Genomic DNA, 20686 nt, shown 5'->3' on the forward strand with positions numbered 1-20686 from the left:
GGGAGAGGTAAGTGGAAGGACGTGAGGGAGGAATGAGGCACAAGCCCCCAGTGGGGCAGACCAGAGAGGCTCTGAGGGCTCCTCAGGATGGAAGCTCTCCCGCAGGGCCTCCTGGATACTGACAGCCCCCTGATGGACCTCTCAGATGGCAGCCTGCAGAAAGTTCAGACAGGTCCGCAGCAACGCGTCCACGAAAAGCACCAGAGTGCCCAGGGGCAGCTCTGGCTTCATGTCGCAGAGTGCTGTGATGTCCCGAGTGAAGGCAACCAGAGCACAGAGAGACAAAATGGTTTCCTGTCCCTCATGGAGGTAGGCAAGCAAGCAGGGAAACCTGAGAACTGGCTGTCCAGGGGGGTGCCTTTAAGCACAGGCCTCAGACAGCCTCAGGCAGCAGCCACACAAAGTAACTCCTGACCTGATGCCCTGCCGGACCTGGTTCTGTCCGGCCTTAAATGCGATTCACCGTACACTCAGTGTGGACGCGCTATTTCGAAATAGCAAAACGCTATTTCAAAATGCATTTTGTGTGTAGACGCGCTATTTCGAAATAAGATAGTTTGAAATAATGCTGTAGTGTAGACATACTCTGAAAGAAGAAATCAGGCCCCTGAGTAATTGAAACAGATACTTCAAAGAGTTTAATTGGAAACATGTGCACAGTAAATACAAACACTATATTATTTACAGGGGAGGGTTATTTACAGGTGACTGTTTGTGAGACACAGCATGGCCAGCACCTGAGAAATAAACTTAAAGAGTCATCAGCATTTGTACAATGCCCCTTAATAAATATAATAATATGGGTTGGGATTAAGCTGCTGGATATGGAATGGAAAACAATCTCCAAAACAGGAAACACCACAAGATTAGGGGAACTCCTATTACCTAATATAGTGAATTATCAGAAAGTGTCAGTTCAACAGGGGGTCTCCATTGATCCCCTTCCCATATTCAGCCATCACAGGAAGATTCTCTCCCCATTGAGAACCACAGACAATGATATCCCAGACCCCCTCAGCCTTTTACCCTCCTTTGCTAACTGTTGTCTGGTGACTCCTCATAGGCCCAGAACCCAGGAGGGCAAGAGTAAAGTGCTGAGAGAGACTAGAAACCTAACTATTCAGGAAACTTTTTCTATAAGGTGGAGGATCATAGCCTCTAAATTTGGAGGACGAATGATATGTGCACAGTAAATACAAACACTATATTATTTACAGGGGAGGGTTATTTACAGGTGACTGTTTGTGAGACACAGCATGGCCAGCACCTGAGAAATAAACTTAAAGAGTCATCAGCATTTGTACAATGCCCCTTAATAAATATAATAACATGGGTTGGGATTAAGCTGCTGGATATGGAATGGAAAACAATCTCCAAAACAGGAAACACCACAAGATTAGGGGAACTCCTATTACCTAATATAGTGAATTATCAGAAAGTGTCAATTCAACAGGGGAAAACACTGATCCCCTTCCCATATTCAGCCATCACAGGAAGATTCTCTCCCCATTGAGAACCACAGACAATGATATCCCAGACCCCCTCAGCCTTTTACCCTCCTTTGCTAACTGTTGTCTGGTGACTCCTCATAGGCCCAGCACCCAGGAGGGCAAGAGTAAAGTGCTGAGAGAGACTAGAAACCTAACTATTCAGGAAACTTTTTCTATGAGGTGGAGGATCATAGCCTCTAAATTTGGAGGACGAATGGTATCTGCTGAGTACCTTCTTTGAAGGGCAGAGTGTTCTGAACTCCCAATAACATCAGAGGGAGTTTGAGGTCACTCAGCAACTTATGGGACTGGACAATACAAGCACAGTTAAAGGCCCTGGATATCTAAAGGAAATCACCAAAATCCACAGTTAGATGCTTAAATGCCAATTAAAGCCACCCTTAGTGAATTCCCCCGGCATGTGTAATCCCCTAAGTAGTATAAGGGCCCTACCATCAATCAAACGTTAGCCCTGCCCCCTGACCCCGGAAGTCCCGCCCCCTGACCGCCAGAATTCCCTTCTCCCCTGTCACCAGAAGGCCGGCCACTGGATGGTAGTACATCCGGGTCAAGAGGGACAGCTGACCGGGTGTCATGTGACCCCCGTTAGGCCCGTCCCCTGTCACCGGAAGTCCTGCCCTTTGGGGTAATTCATCCGGGGTCAAGAGGGGCAGGTGACCGGAAGTAAGGAGTGTCATGTGACCCCTCTAAGGACTCGCCCCGCCTCCCTCAACCAATCAGGAAGGGATTTTCCCCTGTAGGACCGCCCCGCGAACCGCTTTGACCAAGCGGGGGGGCAGTTCTGGGACCCGATGACCCGCCAAGCAGTGGGTCGTGTGACCCCTCTAAGAACTTGTCCCACCTCCCTCTACCAATCAGGAGGGGGTTTTTCCTTGTAGGACCGCCCCGCGAACCCCTTTGACCAAACGGGGGGCAGTTTTGGGACCGGATGACCCGCCCAGCAGTGGGTTGTGTGACCCCTCTAAGAACTCGCCCCACCTCCCTCTACCAATCAGGAGGGGTTTTTTCCCTGTAGGACCGCCCCACGAATCGCTTTGACCAATCCGGGGAGTGCAGTTCCGGGACCCGTTGACCAGACCTGAGGCGGGTCGTGTGACCCCTCTAAGAGCTTCCCGTGACACCCTTTGCCAATCAGAGCATAGCACTTCCCCGTAAGTTCTAGCGCCACACAAAAGAGGCCATCTTGTTCCAAGAGCGCGTGTTTCAGAGAGCGTGCAAACGCTGAGCGGAAACATGGCTTCTTTCACCAACTTTGTTTTGGTGCCGAGAAGAAAGCGCTACATCAGCGACAGTTCCGAGGAGGAAGGAGAAGTTGAAGGGAGCCCTTTGGCCCAGCCGCTGATGGATACACCAATATCTGACGCCGAAACCAAACCGCTCACGATGCAGCCAGACAAGCTAGATGGCCTGGAGGAAGAAGGTGCCCATGGCTCTCAGGAGTCGGACAAGACGCTTGGAAAAGAAGCCAAATAGGTAAATGAAAGATCGAAGTTGGGGCATCATGGGGTTAGGAAACCGGGATTTTGTAAACTTTAAAAAAAAAATGACCAGAGCGTCTTACATTATTTCTTTCTGGCAATCTTTTGACAGCTTGACAATGCCTTTCTAGCTGACCGTCAGACCCGGGACAGCATTGCATCGGACGAGGAAGACGAACCGGGCCCACTTTGTTTTTGCTCAACACTGATACAAAGCATTGAAGAGAACGCCAAGGATGACGGCCATGAAGAATTCAGGAGGTGGCTGTGCATTGACCTAGTTGAGCCAGTGCCACATCATAAGCGTAAAAAAGTTATGCGCTCTATTGTACGCGTTGGTGTTTATACCGTCCTTAGTCAGAATCAAGTGAGCGTGCTGAAAAAGAAACGCACGCTTATAAAAACATTGTCTAATAAAAGGGTCTCGCTTAAAAGAAAGAAGCATCTGGTGAAGCAGTCTGGGGGGTTTATCGGCCCTTTGTTAAGTTTTGCTGTTCCTCTGATAACGGGGCTTTTGAATAACCGATAATGGAGTATGCAGAAAAAATGTACCTGGTGCCCAGCCATCAGCTGGAGCAATTAAGGGCTCCCCCTCCAGTGGAGGAAAATATCAGAACAACTGCAACTCGCTTACTGGATGCTGAAATGAAGTCTGTTCTTCAAAGGACTGACTTAGCCGAATACGAAAAGGCTAAACTCTACAGCGCTGTGCTTCAGAGATACCTAACGTACGTGAGGCAAAGTGATGCAGATAAAAGGAAAATAAGTCTGTTTCTACCAGAACAGAGTGACACCGCCAAACCTCCAGAAACAGAAAACACCTCAGACTCTGTGGTTCAGGAGCTGTTGGATAACGTGAATAAGCGTTATAAGAAAAACGCCTCAGTGTTGCTAAATAAGCTGGGCCAGGATAAAACTATCGCTTCCTGGAATGATAAAGGTGCATTTGTGTACAAAGGCTCGGTGGTGAATGGTTCTAACATGCTTGACTTAGTCAGAGCCGTCACCCAGACGCGTTCTGTCCCTAGCAGACATGTACCTAAAGGATGGGATGTGTTTATCAATGCCATGGCAGAACTAAACGTCCCATCTTCCATCATGGGCAGTGCAGACAACAGAGTTCTTTTGGAACGCCTGAAGGCCTCAGCCACTGACGCTGGGATGGATCGAGAAACACCAACTCCTTTTTTGCCTTCTAAAAAACAAAAATTGGCTAAACTGTCTGACTGGCTCAGTGTGTGAAGTTTGTCATGTTCTAAAAATAATTTTTGAACTTGATCACATTTTGCTTTAAATAAAACACTTCTCTATATATAGAATATCTATTTAATAGATATATATTATGTCTAGGTATTTTTTCTGAATTGTTCATTGTTTTTAAGAAGAAAAATTAAGAAAAACAACCATCAGTTGCCTTTAAACCCCTCACCTGGGGTGCTTTACTGCGTGTCAATTTAATTTTCACATCCACCCTGTTCAACAAAAGTTTTTCTTGAAAAAACAGGTGGCTGTGTAGATGACCCAACAACTCCATTGTCCTGCTCTGGGACGTCAGCCTTGCACACCTCACAAATCCTAGATTCTCACCATCCAGCTCTGTTTTTTCGTGTTGTCCAGGAGTGTCTTTGTAAAACAGTCCGGCGGAAAATTGTGTAGCGAGGGTGTCGTCTCTGTAATTGAGAACCGATTCAATAAAGGCCCTGTAAGGGTAACAGTTGTTGCTTTGGCTTATTAGGCGGTCTCCCAATGTAACGTCCAATTGACTGAAAATAGAGGCCACTGGGTAATTCACCAGGCCTACCGCGGCATCCCTGGGGAGTGCAGTCCCATCGCCTTTTACTATCTTGCAACAAAGGTAGAGTAGCGTGTTGTTTAAATCCATATAATCTATGCCATTCCCTGCTATAAAAAAGTCGATGGGGGCAGTTTCTGTCACGGCTGACAGAGGCGGCACCTCGATGTAGATGCTTTTCTCAATGCTGGTCTGCGTAGGGGCTATCTGAAACAAGTCTAGTTCAGATTTGGTGCACTCTTCCGACCCGCAGTGAAGAAAGCCATGTTGACTAAAATATATCTCTTTTACCAGGTACAGAGCGTGTCCTCTTTCTCCCTGGCTTCCTCTTGGACTTTTGCTGATGGCCTGTCCTGCGTGTCAAGGCTCTTCTTTTAAAGGGTTTCGGGGGTCCTGTGCGTCGCAGATATGACGCATTTCTCTTTCTCTTCCTCCTTTTAATATACATCAGCCCTGACCCTTCCTGTTTAGCCGGATTCCCCACCTTCTCCAAGACAGCCTGGGAAACGTGGCCTACCACATCTCTGGCTATGTTTTGAGCGGCTGTTTTTATGTGGGGTTTAATAATCTCTAGCCCTCTTCGCAAAAGCGGTACAGCTTTTCGAAAAAGGCTACGGAATATACCGCCCACGCCGGCCCCGTACATCACAGGGGCTCCATGATATCCAGGAAGGGCATATCCAGCCTGGGCTTTGTAATAGTTGCTGTAGACTTTGGAGTCACCGTAATTTTTTACGATCGCCATAATAGTGTTTTGCTTTTTAGAAACCTCGCTCTTTCCGGGAACGCAGGTGCAGCTTCACAATCACCTTGCCAAAGCGAAATGAAACGCATCTGTTTTGATCCGTCTTTATTTCAATGGTGATGGTGTCGATGTGGTGTTGACTGATGGGTACGTAATGAGGCTTATCGTAGGTGATGGTAACAAACTCATTGTTATTTCCTCTGACAGGGACGCAGCGTAACAGGGGGACAGAAAAGTCCCCCACAAACTGGTGTTCTACAATATCCGTGTATAGATACAAGGAGTTGAAACCCCCTGTGATATCTGCTGAGAAGGGACTCTTCTGGACACTGTGCCCGGGGGCCAAACCCAGAATGTTAGCTAGCTCCCCGAGGGTAGAAAACGTAGCAGTAGCATCGGTGGATTTAAGTCTACATTTTCTACTCACGGGGTCATAATTCATGATAACATCAGGCGGTCCAGAATGACGTGCCACAATGCTATTCATATGTTCCAATAATTCGGGTATAGTTGAGTAATAACCTCGCCGTAGGATATAACTCCATGGTTTATCTCCAAAGGTGATTTGGAAAGGGGTGTCCTCAGTAATGTTGTTCCAGCTGTGTGGATATTGTATTTCCGCTAACCCCACTTCCTAGGCCCCCGGGAGATCCAACGACTTTATTAGCTGTATTGTAAAGGCCGAGCTGGTGTTTTGGGGAAAAACCCCAGAGCTGGCGTTGCTGGGCAGAGTGATGTAGAAGCCCCCGTCCCCCATTTCTCTCCTTGCAGGTGGGATTGTTTTTATTCTCGCTTAAACGTTACAGAGTTGAGAAGCTTCTACCCAACTGTTAAATTTGTTGGGCCACCCCAGCCATTTCACCAATAGCTGCTTTTTTCTTCCTTTCCCTTTCTCTGCTAGAACTTTTTCAATCCTGTAAATCCTGTCTTGTTTGGGGTTCACCTTTTGTAATTCTTCAGGGTAAAACGACCCCGTCACTGTCTCACCCTCATAATCTTTTAATCGGTAGACAGGTCTCTCACCCCTGGTTAAGGCTTCATCCACTATGAATATCTCATCGGTAAATGTTTGTTCATAACCTTTTTTAAAGGCACCTTTGGTTTTAGAGAGTCTCACGTGGTCCCCTTTTCTAAAAGGAACAACAGCCTGTTTTATTTTAACATCATCTCCATAAACAGTTTTCCAGACCTTCAGAGAATTTGCGGGGTTCACATCAGCAGGTCTGGTCCGTATAGTTCTGTGAAAGCTCCAGCTGTAACTCTTTATAAACTCAGATAATATGTCAATGTAGCGAAAGGTATTGTGGGCTGTAAAATATCTCCACATCCTAGATTTTAAAGTTCTGTTAAATCACTCCACAACCCCCGCTTTGACTTCATTGTTAGTAACAAAATGGTGGACACCATGCCGCTTTAACAATCCACTTAAAGGTTTGTTTAAAAATTCTTTTCCCCGATCCGTTTGTAATTTTTGAGGCACGCGACCTTCGCTGAAAATAGCTTTAAAGGCCTTGGCTACCTCCTTGCCCGTCTTGTCCTTTAGGCCTAAGGCCCAGGCATATTTTGATAAAATGTCTATCACTGTTAAAATATACTTAAAACCGCTGTTGCGTTTGGAGAACCGGTGCATATCCACCAAATCTGCTTGCCATTGTGCATCCACGTCTGAGACAATGGTCTTGTCTCTTTTAAAATGTATTCGAGCAGGCTTGTGCAAAGAGTAAGCGTCTTGGTCCGAAAGCCATGATGTTACCTGTCTTCTGTTCAAAGTTTTACTGTGCTTTTTGACTGCTTGAAACAGAGGGTTCACCCCACCAAAGCTGCCAGCTTCCCTGGGGGTGTAATGTATTTTCTCTAACAGAGCAATCTGCGTAGACATGACTGTTATTTGTGTTAGTAAAAGATGCTGTAAGTATGGAAGGAACACATTCACACCAACACATTTCATACAAGTTTTATTAAGCATCTGGATTAACACACCCTTTTACAGCCATCTGCAAATGGGCACCATGACACCCCCACCACTATCGCTATTAGGGAGTCCGAGTTAATTCATTCTTGCACGTTTGTTCTCGAGATCCATGTGTCAGATATGAGCAAAAAAAGCGGGCACAAGATAGATTTACTCCCACAGGATTACCGATGTGCAATGTCTCAAAGGTTTCTAGAAAGTCATCGTCGACCTGGCAAGAGATTGTCAAAAAAGAGAATAAGCTACAGCTGCTGGTTTTTAGATTCACAAAACACCCATGATGCCCCCCACCTCGATTTTTTCATTTACCTGTTTGACTTCTTTTCCGTTCACCTTGTCCGACTCCTGGGAGAGATGGGCAGCATCCTCCACAGGGACAGATAACGAGAGGCCGTCTAGCTCGTCAGGCTGCCGTGGGAGGAGTTGGGTTTCGGGATCAGAATCTGGTGTATCCAATAGCAGAGGGGGCAAAGGGCCCCTTTTCGCCTCTCCCTCGTCCTCGGAACTGTTGCTGATGTGGCACTTTCTTCTCATGTGGTGGAAGGCCCTCGTCACCAAAACAAACTCCAAACTTCTGGTGGGGGTGGTGAAGGAGTCCATGTTTCCGCTCAGCGTTTGCACGCTCTCTGAAACACGCGCTCTTGGAACAAGATGGCTTCTTTTGTGTGGCGCTAGAACTTATGGGGAAGTGCTATGCTCTGATTGACAGAGGGTGTCACGGGAAGCTCTTAGAGGGGTCACACGACCAGCTTCCGGTCTGGTCAACGGGTCCCAGAACTGCACCCCCCAAATGGTCAAAGCGATTTGTGGGGCAGTCCTACAGGGAAAAAAACCCTCCTGATTGGTAGAGGGAGGCAGGGTGAGTTCTTAGAGGGGTCACACAACCCACTACTGGGCGGGTCTTCCGGTCCCAGAACTGCCCCCTGATTGGTCAAAGCAGTTCACGAGGCGGTCCTACAGGGAAAAAACCCCTCCTGATTGGTGGAGGGAGGTGGGGCGAGTTCTTAGAGGGGTCACACGACCCACTTCTGGGCGGGTCATCCGGTCCCGGAACTGCCCCCCGATTGGTCAAAGCGGTTCGCGGGGCGGTCCTACGGGGAAAGCCCTTCCTGATTGGTAGAGGGAGGCGGGGCAAGTCCTTAGAGGGGTCACATGACACCCCTTACTTCCGGTCACCTGCCCCTCTTGACCCCGGATGTATTACCCCCAAGGGCGGGACTTCCGGTGACAGGGGACGGGCCTAACGGGGGTCACATGACATCCTTTTTTACTTCCGGTCACCTGTCCCTCTCGACCCGGATGTACTACCCTCCAGGGGCGGGACTGCCGGTGACAAGGGAGAAGGAACTTCCGGGGAGTCGGGGGGGGGGGGGACTTCCAGGGTCAGGTGGCGGGGCTAATGTTTGATTGATGGTAGGGCCCTTATACTACTCTCCTACCCCATAGCAGAGCTGGCCGCATACCACCAAGGTCTAGCTTCCCACCGAAGTATATGAGGTGCAAGCTGGAAACAAGCTGGCACAGACAGAGCACATTGTCCTCCAGCAATCCCTCTCTTGTTCCCATTCAAGGTAGCAGGAGCTCTTTGATCTATTTGTCTGTGCTTCATTCCCCGAGCACTCATCCAGGTCAGATGTCTCTTAGGACCTGAGTTGCCACCATCTGGACAATGGGACTTGGGTCATTCTGTAGTACCTGGAGAGCTGGAATTACAGAGAATATGACTCACTTTTCATATAGTCACCTATGCCTGCAGTAGCTGGAGATTTAGTACCAGTGAGTACCAAGCTACAGAAGCTCTCTGTACAAACAAAGCTTTAGGTTCCTCCATTGGGATCCTTCCAAGCTCCAAACTGAGATGGAGGAGGGGGGAGAGGGGAGACCCTGACCCTACCAGAAACTCATCCAATTGGAAGGTGCTCCATTGACTCAATAGCTTCTGCTTTTAAGTTATTTTACATCTCCTGACAGAAATAAATCTGATGGTGTGGAGTTTGGGGTAGCAAAAAGTGGCTTCCAGGGAGCCGATGGAGCCCAAAGAGTGGATCACACAGGTTGGGAAGAGGCATTGCCAGGATAGCCAGGAGATGCACTGACTTATATCACACTGGCTGCAGTTTCCTCCAGGTACGTCTACACCGCAAAGTTAATTCAAAATAACAGCTGTTATTTTGAATTAACTTTAATAGCATCTATACATGCAAACCGCTATTTCGAAATTAATTCGAAATAGCAGAGCGCTTAATTCAAATTTGGTAAACCTCATTCTACGAGGAGTAACACCAAATTTAAAATAGCTATTTCAAATTAAGTGCTGTGTAGACAATTAATTCAAAACAGGGGGCCTCCAGCCCTTCCCAGGGAGCCCTGGTGGCCACACTGGGCACAACCAGGAAAACTTGCTCTCCTCTCCCCCTGGCCCCAGAGCCATTAAAGGGATAGACCCTGGCCCGTGCCAGATCCAAGCCTACCAGCCAAGAGCCAGCAGTGGCCACTGGGGCCCCTGAGCCAGTAGCCACAAAACGTGAGCCAGCAAGGCACTGGCAGCCAACCCTCCACTGCTCCTCAGGAGCAGTCTGCCAGCACCCAGGAGCCTGACAGGGGCTGGAGAAGGCGGGTGCCTTCCTGGTCCAGGGTGGAGATCATGGACCTTATTCAGGTTTGGGAGGGATGCCCCAGCATCCATGATCTCCGCACTAGACAGAGGAACACGGCCGTCAATGGCAGGATAGCTGCCAGCCTGGCCACCAAAGGCCACATGCGAACCCAGGAGCAGGTTTGCATGACAATCAAGTTGGTGCGGTGAGACCCCCAACCTTGGGCCCTGATCTTCCCTTCTCCTTTCTTCCCTTTGTTTCTCCCTTCCAACTTCCTCCTCCCAGGTTTCACCCTCCCCTCTCCCACCCACTCTATTCCTCTCTCCCACCTCCTTTTCCCAGTCTCCCCAGAGGTTCACCCTGTTGTTCAATAAACCCAGTTTCTATTTTTGAACATACATGTCTTTTATTTGACATCAGGAAGGGAGGCTAGGGAGGAGTAAGTAGATGGACGTGAGGGAGGAATGGGGCACGAGCCCCCGGTGGGGAGGACCGGGGTGGCTCTGAGGGCTCCTCGGGGTGGACACTCTCCTGCAGGGCCTCCTGGATCCTGACAGCCCCCCAATGGACTCCCCGGACGGTAGCCTGCAGCAAGTGCAGCTGGGCTGATGGCAACAACCCTACGAGACGCACCGGTGTGCCCAGGGGCAGCTCTGGCTCCATGTGGCCGAGTGCTGTGGTGTCCCGAGTGCAGGCACTCAGGGCACTCCAAGACAGGACTGCTTTGTTGTCCCTCATCGGGGTAGACAAGCGAGCGGGGAACCCGGGGTGGGGGTAGGGTCCCGTGAAGCACGGAGCTCAGTTAGCCTGAGGCAGCAGCCCCACACACTATGTCCTAACCTGATGCCCTGCCAGCACTGGTTCCGGCCAGCCTGAACTTCGGTTCAGGGTCCACTCAGGGTGTGTCTAGACTACATGCAAAATGCTATTTTGAAATAGGTTTTGTGTATAGATGCATAATTCGAATTAGCTTAATTCAAATTAGCTATTTCGAATTAAGTTAACTTGAATTAACGCTGTAGTGTAGACGTACCTCTTTCAGAGCAGACTAAAGCTGAATCTGTCCTTTGATGTGTGGCTGATGCACTTCACACCTGTGGTATCAGTTACTGCTTGCTTGTCAGCTAAATTTCTTTATAACTCACTAATGAATAGGATTTCACCTGTATTTGTTACTTACAGGTCAACAGATGTTCCATGTCCAGCCATTTCATATTTTTGGTGTCCGTATGTTCCAGGATGATGCCTAAATAAGCAGTGTAAAATAAACATCAATAAAAAACCTTCTCTTGTTAAGTGCAAGGTGATAACATTGGCCCTTTGGCTTCTATTGTGGGTCTAAGGTGAGCTGTAGGCAAGAAAATACTAGAAAAGTTTAGCGTCCACACTGAAGAGAATAAGAGAAAAAAATTAAGAATGTTTACATAAAACCTCATTTGCTTTAAACAATCTATGTTCCTCTTGCCACTGCTGTCAGTTATTGGAGATATACTAGGATAGTGTATTAATCTAGTGGTGTGAACAAAGGGCTGGGGCCAGGAATAAGTGCGTACTAAGCAAGGATCTCACATGGATAAATTAATTAGGCCACAATGCTTGCCTGGCTTGCATGGGTGTGCTAAGGAAAGGATGGCACAGGGCCAAAGGGGAGGAATCTAGTGCTTCCTGGGCAAGGCAATCAGGAACCTGCAACAGCAGGCACTGTGTGGCGGTGGCCTGCCTACCTCCCAGTGATGAAGCACCAGTAAGGAACAGTGAACAACACTGAGCTTAGGTCTATAGTTTGAGTCCACACTAACTCTGACTACTAAAAATAGAATGCAGGTAAGATGACAGAAGCAGTCGGAGGAGCTAGCCACCTTGAGAACAGACTTTTGGGTTTGGATGGGATCATCCTTGGAATAGTTAACCCCTCCTGCTACTCCTGCCACAGCTACTCTATTTTTAGCACACTAGTTTGATCGGAGAATAAACATACCCTACGTGACAGTGTGCCAGCCTCTGCTACTAAATGACTGCGCCATCTCAAAGCATTCTATTGCAACTTACAAATTCCTCCTAACACCACACTGGAGAAGTAGGAGAACATTAACATCTCCATTTATGCATGAGAAGTCACAGCACGGAGAGATTAATAGTAGCTCAGTGCTGCACACAGGGACTTTTTCTGTCTACCTCAAAGGGAATACCAAAAGGGACACGGCACACTTTCTCTCACCAGCTAACTTGGCTGCAACTGCCCGGATCTCTTCCCAGCTGCTGCAGAAGTATGTGATGGTAGTTTTGTAAAAGTTCTCCAGTAGCTCAGCCTTCTCTTTGGCCTAGAGAAAATCAGGGACACATGAGCTCTCTCTGGCTAGAAATGCCCTTTGACTGCCAACACATGCCTTTACAAACCACAAGTAAACAGTCTGTGTTCCTCTTGCCACTGCTGTCAGTTATTGGACTCACTCAGACTTTTTTTTTAATTTAAACAAGTAAATAAAAGAAAGGACAGGAGGCTGTGTAGAAGTGGGGAAAGTGGGAATCTATGGCAGATTTACATTCCTCTCACCCTCAGTCCTGTATCCCACTCTAATAGGGTACGTCTACACTACAACGTTAATTCGAACTCACTTAGTTCGAATTACTTAATTCGAACTAAGCTAATTAAAACTAACGGATCTAGACTAAAAAACTAGTTCGAATTAGCGTTTTACTAATTCGAACTAGCATGTCCACATTAAGTGGACCCTGAACCGGGCTTAAGGATTGCCGGAAGCAGTGCCGGCAGGTCATCAGAGGAGGACTTAGAGCGTGGAGATGCTGTCTCAGGCTAGCCGAGGGCTGTGCTTAAAGGGTCCCAACCCCCACCCCGGACAGACAGTTCTCAGGGGTGCCCCGCTTGCAAAGCAGTCTTGGCTTGGAGTGCCCGGAGTACCCACACTGGGCACATCACAGCACTTGGCCATCAGACCGGCTGCACTTGCCGCAGCCTGCCATCTGGGGAGATGGGGCAATTGGGGGGCTGCAGGAGAGCTTCCACCACAAAAGCCCGCAGAGCCAGCCCAGTCCTCCCCATCGGGGGCGCGTACCCCATTCCTCCCTCAACTCCTTCCACTTACCCTTCCCAGCCCCTCTTCTTGATGTACAAAATAAAGGACAATTGTGTTCAAAAATGGAATCTGTCTTTATTGAACAAAACTGGGGGAGACTGGGAAAAGGGGGTGGAAGAGGGGAAGAGAGAGGGTGGCAGAGGGGAGGGCAACTAAAATGATCAGGGGTTGGGAACAGGTCTCATATGAAGAGAGGCTAAAGAGACTGGGACTTTTCAGCTTAGAAAAGAGGAGACGGAGGGGGGACAGGATAGAGGTCTCTAAAACCAGGAGTTGGGTGGAGAGGGTGCATACAGAAAAGTTCTTCATTAGTTCCCATAAACAAGGACTAGAGGACACCAAAGGAAAGGAATGGGTAGCAGGCTTCAAACTAGTAACAGAAAGTTGTTCTTCGCAAAGCACAGAGTCAACCTGTGGAACTCCTTGCTGCTGGAGGCTGTGAAGGCTACAACTAGAACAGAGTTTAAAGGGAAGTGAGATCAAGCCATGGAGGTTGGGTCCATGGAGTGGTATTAGCCAGGGGGTAGGAGTGGTGTCCCTGCCCAAAGTTTGTGGAAGGCTGGAGAGGGATGGCACGAGACAAATGGCTTGGTCACTGTCTTCGGTCCATCCCCTCCAGGGTCCCTAGGGTTGGCCGCTGTCGGCAGACAGGCTACTGGGATAGATGAACCTTTGTTCTGACCCAGGATGGCCATTGTAAGCTCAGTGCTCAGGGTCGGGGGTCTCAGTGGACCCCCTTGATTTTCATGCACACCTGCTCCTGGGTGGCCAGGCTGGCAGCTCTCCTGCCCTAGCAGGCCACCTTCCTGTGCCTAGTGCGGAGATCGTGGATGAGGTCCACGATGTCCGCACTAGCCCAGGAGGGAGCCCGCCTTTTGCGGTCCCGGGCAAGCTCCCAGGACCCGCCAGCCTGGTCCCGGGAAGAGGGGGAGGGCTGGGGGGCATTGGGTGGGTGGCTCGATCCGCACCAGGTGCAGGGTCTGCTGGCTGGGTGCTGGCAGGCTTGCACCTGGCACGGGCACCGTAGCCAGCCCGTGCCCCTTTAAGGGCACCAGAGTTTCCCTGGTGTTGGCCGGAGTGGCCACCAGGGAAAGCTGGGGAGGGCTAGCCTCCCACTAGTTCGCATTAAGGGGCTACACAGCCCTTAATTCGAACTAGTAAATTTGAACTAGGCTTAATCCTCGTGGAATGAGGATTACCTAGTTCGAACTAAGCGCTCCGTTAGTTCGAATTAAATTCAAACTAACGGAGCGCTAGTGTAGCACCTATGAAAGTTACTTCGAACTAACGTCCGTTAGTTCAAACTAACTTTGTAGCATAGACATACCCATAGATACTTACATTGCCCATCACACATTCCCCCTGCTTCTACACCACAAGCCTATGCTGTCAATAATCTCATATAATTCTGTAGGTCACTCACAAGGTGTCTGCAGATATCCATCTGGAGCTCCTCAGGGTTCAGCTCGGTTCTCCAACTAAGATGCTCATTAAGTATAGTTTGGAGCCTCTTCAGTCCCAAAAATGGGGCACAGAGATGAAATGTAGCTCTGCACTCCTGAAAAAGAGGGTTGCACCACTGAATTGTTCCATAACACGTATTGTGCTCATTCAAATGGAACTCATGTCCTTGACTGCTCATCTACCCCAAGAATAAAAGGGATTCCCCTGAAGTAATAGACAGAAAATATGCCAGCATGACTTTAATAGGGGGAAAGGGATTCTACTTCTGGAGTATTGCATCCAATTCTGGGCACCCCATTACTTAAAAAATGTTGATACATTGGAGAAAGTCCAATGGAGGGCAACAAAGATGATTAGGAGGCTGGAACACATGATTTACAAGGAGAGGCTGAGGGATTTGGGATTATTTAGTCTTCAGAAGAGAAGAGTGAGGGGAGCTTTGATAGAAGGCTTTAACTACCTGAAAGGGGATTTCAAAGAGGATGGAGAGAGGCTGTTCTCAGTGGTACTAGATGACTGAATGAGGAGCAATGGTCTCAAGTTACAGTGGGGGAGGCCTAGGTTGGAGATTCGGAAAAACTATTTTACTAGGAAGGTGGTGAAGCACTGGAATGGGTTACCTAGGGAGGCAACGGAACCTCTAAATCTAGAGTTTTCAAATCCTAGCTTGACAAAGCCCTGGCTGGGATTGTTTAGTTGAGGCTGGTCCTGTTTTGGGCAGGAGGTTGGATTCAGTGACCTCCTGAGGTCTCCTCCAAACCTATGGTTCTATGATTTTATAATACTGAAAACTGGAGATAGCAGCAATGTTTTTTCAGAACAGATGTAGCTATGAAAGCTGCTTCACTAGGCATAGCTGTGGTCTTTCCTCTGTTGTGGGGAGGCAGGAATGTGGGGTGCAGAGATAGGCAGGAATGAACTCTTGGGATCAGACCCATGACCTATCCTGAACTCCAGTGAGACAACCCTGGCTGCTAAGGACCAGCCTGTCTGGGATTGACTCAAAAGGAGGGCAATGAACTGAGGGAAGAATTTAGGTCTCCACTGCGGGAAGGAATAGCAGAGCTCCCCTGGCATCAGGAGGAAGATTCTTTTTGCTTAGTAATTAAGTCACTGTCATTCTTACCATTGAAACCTCAGGGCTTGGATCTTGCAGGTGCAGCAGAAGCGTGACCCAGCTCTGTCTAACCTGCTTGGCAAAATAGTCCTTCCATTTTCTCTTTGCAGAGCCGGCCAGGATACCAAACAGGACAAAGGCCAATGCACGAAGAGTGTTGTCCTCCTATAGCCAAGAAAGCCACACAGGTTGGTAACGAAGAAATAACCACATCATGTATCTAGCACAGCTGTCTCTTCTACATTAGGGTAGAGTGATTCCAACTACAGAAGTTTAAAAGAACTGGAATTAATCAAGTTTGGGCCAAATGTGTTGATTCATCAAAATACTTTGAAGACAGTTCAATTTTGACAAAATTCTTCCAGAAGCCAAGTAGGGGTACTTGGTCAGCTTCTTGGTGACCCATCTAGCAGGCTAACTGGGATCTTGGGCTTCCTGGCCCTCACCTTCAGAACAGCCTGTCTGGCAGGCTGACAAGGAGCCAGGAAATGTGTACCCTGGCACCTCTAATTCCCAGTGTTTCCAGGTTCCCTGTCTCCAGCATAGTCTGCCAGTAGACTGCCCTCAGGCAAGGCTCCCAGTAGAGCTGGGTTGAGAATAGTATTACTGTTTCACAAAGAGTTTTGAAATTTGGGCTGGGGGGTGTGTCCCCCAAATAGGAACAAAACCAAAATTTGAAATCTCAAACTTCTCTGCAAAATGGAATAATTTCAACCATCTGACATAAAAATCGTATGGAGCAGGCCCAAAACAGTCTATTACACCCTGTATGCCCATTTTCCTTGTTATGCAGCTACCTAATCTAGTATTCATACTTCCTTTGCCATTCTCATTGGAAATAAAGATGAACAGAAGGGTGAGACTGAAGGAGCAGGGATGGCATCCTCATTTTCTTAATTCTCTGCTCCTCCATAAAACACATCTCTTCCCTAAGGCCTAAAATCACTTCATTCTGACATGAACAATGCCCAGTGAGGACACATCATGCATTGTAAATGGAGCCTCATCAATGTCAGCTGAACTGGGGTTGAAGGCTTCTGTTCACGTACATTATCGAAGTACTTCCGGATCTGTGTGGTGAGGTCTCTGAAGGAAGAACCTATGTCCTTCCCTTTCAGCTCGTTCAGAACGTTGGCCAGAGCCTTCAGGCTTTCGACAATGACTTCAGAACTGAAAGTGTCTTCTAAAGTCCTGATCAGTGCCTCCAGAAGAAACTTCTTGTACTTTTTCACCTGTTCAGACGTATGACATTAAAAAACACTTTCCACTAACCACATTTCTAATATGTTTTTTTAGCAATTATGAAGCAGTGGGAATTTCATCTGCCCCCCTAGTGACCTATAGCTATATTTTACATCAGATACTAGCTACAATAAGCCAAACTCTGTGCCATATTACACCTATGTAATCCTATTAGATTTCTAATTACTTAGATTTGAAGGCCAAAAGGGACCATTGTGATCATTCAGTCTGACCTCCTTCACAACACAGAACCTCCCCAAAATAATGTCTGTTTGACTAGAGCACCTCTTTTAGAAAAACAGCCCATCTTGTTTTTAAAGTTGCTACTGATAGAGACCCCACCACAACCCTTGGTAAATGGTTCCAATGATTAAAATTACCATTAAAATGTATGCCTTACTAGCAGTCTGAATTAGTTTAGCTTCATTCCCCCTCCCTCCCCCATTGAATCTAAAGGCACATTTTCTAGCCCTTTGAAAATTCTTGTGACTCTTCTCCAATTTATCAACATCCTTCTTGAATTGCAGGCATGATCCTGACATAGTATTCTAGCAGTTCTCACACCAGTGCCATAAGCAGAGGTAAAATAACTTCTTTATTCTTATTCAGAATCCCTCTGTCTATGCCTCCGAGGATCACCTCAGCTCTTTTGGTCACAGCTTTGTACTGGGCGCTTACGTTCAGCTGATTATCTATCATGATTTGAGTTTTTTAGTGTCTCTGTTTCCTGGAATAGAATCTCTCATCGTGGAAATAAAGCCTACACTCTTCATTCCTAGGAGTATACATTTACATATGATCATATTAAGTACATATTGTTTCCTTATGCCCAGCTTACCAAGAGAACAAACCTGCTGTGTATTGACTGCAAAGAGGTTACAGGGGTATGAGAGAGCAGACGTTGGCCTAGTGCATTGTGCATGGCCTCTGTAAATCCTGAGCAATTGTTTCCTTTAGTTTCTCTTGTTATGCTGCATTGTATTCAGTATTCTATCTTACCTTCTCAGGTGCCCCATAGACTAAATTGCCTAGGCCTCTTACAGCCATTTGACGGACAATGCTGTTATTGTCCCGTGACCTTTCTTCTAAGCTATGTAAGATAGACTTAAGGATCTTCTTCTCCCTGAGTATGGGATCAGTCATTAGCTGAAATAAAATCAACATGTCCATTAGCTCTAATATGTTCATTAAGATAGCGAATATAATTTGAGGAGACACGTAATACACTGTAATTTATTATTCTATATGAATGAGTACTGTGTTAAAAACATGGATTTTTCCTTTTAGGCACTATAATGGGTGATTGCTCATCCCTTGAAAGCCTCTCAGTGACTGCATTTGATACCACAGTCCTTTTCTCTCCCAGGTGCATCCTGCCAGTCGATCTTAGTGAGTCTTCCATGGCTCAGCCCTCTGGCCAAGTCCCAAAGTCCAAACAAATGCCTTTTAGGTCCTGTTGCCCTCACTAGGGTCTTCAGCCCCAACTCTGGACCCTTTATAGTCTGTTCTTTGTTCAACCTCTCCATAAGCCTTGTCCCCTTCATCGGGTTTATGCCACTGGGGAACCTGAGCCTGCCCACTACTCTTGGTTCCAACCTAGAAATAGCAGCGAGTCATTGCTTCATTTCAGTTTATTGCTACTTTTTCCTTAGGTTCTTCCTATGGGGCCACTTTCAGTTTCTCCCTCTAATTATATGTTTAAGGCTCGTAAGGACTCTCTCTCTGCAAATTCAGCTTCAGAAAATGCTGCCTGAAATAAACCCCTGTGAATTGGTTTGGCCAGAGAATAGCATCTTTTCTTGGCCCTCCACTTCCTGAAAGGAACTGACCTAATAAAGCCCTGTAGCTCCATATATCTGAGCCAGCTGGGCTCTGATTGGCAGCTTTCATGAGGCCTCTCTAGGCAGACCTTGAAAACCCACGTTTGTGACTCCTTTCCTAGGTGGGGTGTAAAAAGATTTTGGGGCACAAACAGATTCCTAGAACCACCAGATGAGCCTCTAAAATAGCGATTTAGCGTAAATGTGAAATATGACACAGACGTTATAGCAAGGCTGTGGAGAGGGAGGATGCTCCAGTAGTTAGCAGCCTAGGACTTAGGAGGTTCCAGTTCAATTTCCTGCACCCTCAAAGACTTCCTAGATGATGTTGGGCAAGTCACTTAGGCCTTCTGTGCATCAGTTTCCTGTTTGCAAAATGGGACTAATAGTGTTTCCCTGCCTCACAGGGGTATTGTAGGGATACATACTTTTAAAGAGTTTTGAGGCACTCAGATACTACATTATCATTTTGAAGTACTCAGATAATACAAGTTTCTAAAAGGATGTTTTAAGGAAGATGGAGAAAAATTGTTCTTCTTGGCCTCTAAGGATAGGATAAGAAGCAATGAGCTTAAATTACATCAAGGGAAGTTTAGGTTGGACAGCAGGAAAAACGTCCTGCCTGTCAGGGTGGTTAAACCCTGCAATAAATTGCCTCAGGAGGTTGTGGAATCTGCATCACTAGAAATATTTAAGAGCAGGTTAGACAAACACCTGTCAGGGATGATCTAGACTGTGCTTGGTCCTGCCGTGATGGCTGGGGATTGGACTCGAAGACCTCTCAAGATCCCTTCCAGTTCGAATGTTCTATGAATCTATTATTCTACATTAATGAGAATCTAAGATAGATGTTAATGTATTTGTATGTTGCTTATTTTATAGTATTAGGACACTAGATTCATTTAGAAGATTTGCTGAGCTAGACCAAAATCAGGAGCTGTTGGTCAGTATTAGCCCTAGGAATTGTCAGAAAAGGTCTAGTAATTCAAATTCTATGGCTACATCTACATTGGCATGATTTTGCGCAAAAGCAGCTGCCAGTCTACACTGGCGGGGAGTTCTTGCACAAGAACACTGACATTCTAATGTCTAAAATCAGTGCTTCTTGCGCAAAAACTATGATGCTCCCGCTCAGGAAAAAGCCCTCCTGTGCAACTGTTCTTGCGCAAGAGGCCAGTGTAGACAGGCCACATTAATTTCTTGTGCAAGAAAGCCCAATGGCTAAAATGGCCATCGGAGCTTTCTTGTGCAAGAGAGCGTCTACACTGGCACGGATGATTTTGCAGAAAAGCGCCTCTTAGCACAACAGCACATGCCAGTGTAGACGCTCTCTTGCGCAAATATTCTAACGCAAAAACTCTTGCGTTACAAGTATGGGTATGTCTACAGTACAAAGTTAATTCGAACTAACAGCCATTAGTTCGAATTAACTTTAATAGCGGCTATACATACAAACTGCTAGTTCGAATTTAAATCGAACTAGCGGAGCGCTTAATTCGAACTAGGTAAACCTCATTCTACGAGGAGTAACGCCTCGTTCGAATTAAGTAGTTCAAATTAAGGGCTGTGTAGCCACTTAATTCGAACTAGTTGGAGGCTAACCCTAATCAGGTTGCCCTGATGGCCACTCTGGGCCAAACCAGGGAAACTTTTCTGCCCCTCTCCCAGCCCCAGAGCCCTTAAAGGGGCATGGTCTGGCTACAGTGCCTGTGCCAGTGGCAAGCCTGCCAGCACCCAGCCAGCAGACCCTGTACCTGGCATGGCATGAGCCAGCCACCCGCTGCCACCCAGCCCTCCGCCTCTCCCCAGGACCAGGCTGGCGGCTCCTAGGAGCCTGCCCAGGGCCACAAGAG

The 20686-nt window shown here is 47.4% G+C and overlaps 1 protein-coding gene across 3 annotated transcripts; it reads right to left on the bottom strand.

Moving 5' to 3' along the window:
• Positions 1 to 3130: 3130 nt before the first annotated feature.
• LOC142826582 (protein maestro-like) lies at positions 3131 to 18710 on the bottom strand. Of its 3 annotated transcripts, XR_012900800.1 has the most exons (9): positions 18013 to 18710; positions 16821 to 17003; positions 15781 to 15936; positions 14614 to 14748; positions 12314 to 12416; positions 11276 to 11341; positions 8938 to 9201; positions 7808 to 8072; positions 3131 to 7709 (listed from the first exon to the last, which is right to left on the bottom strand). XR_012900800.1 is itself a non-coding variant. In XM_075919523.1 (7 exons), exons 1-7 carry the CDS (start codon positions 18199 to 18201, stop codon positions 9128 to 9130), a joined length of 906 nt encoding a protein of 301 aa, XP_075775638.1. In that variant the 5' UTR covers positions 18202 to 18710; the 3' UTR covers positions 8500 to 9127. The 3 variants fall into 3 exon arrangements, 1 of the variants encoding a protein (XP_075775638.1); XR_012900799.1 differs by having other exon boundaries at positions 3131 to 8072; XM_075919523.1 differs by lacking the exons at positions 3131 to 7709; positions 7808 to 8072 and having other exon boundaries at positions 8500 to 9201.
• Between the last annotated feature and the right edge of the window lie 1976 nt (positions 18711 to 20686).

This window comes from Pelodiscus sinensis, chromosome 1 (assembly GCF_049634645.1).
Source record: "Pelodiscus sinensis isolate JC-2024 chromosome 1, ASM4963464v1, whole genome shotgun sequence".
Lineage (NCBI taxonomy): Eukaryota > Metazoa > Chordata > Testudines > Trionychidae > Pelodiscus > Pelodiscus sinensis.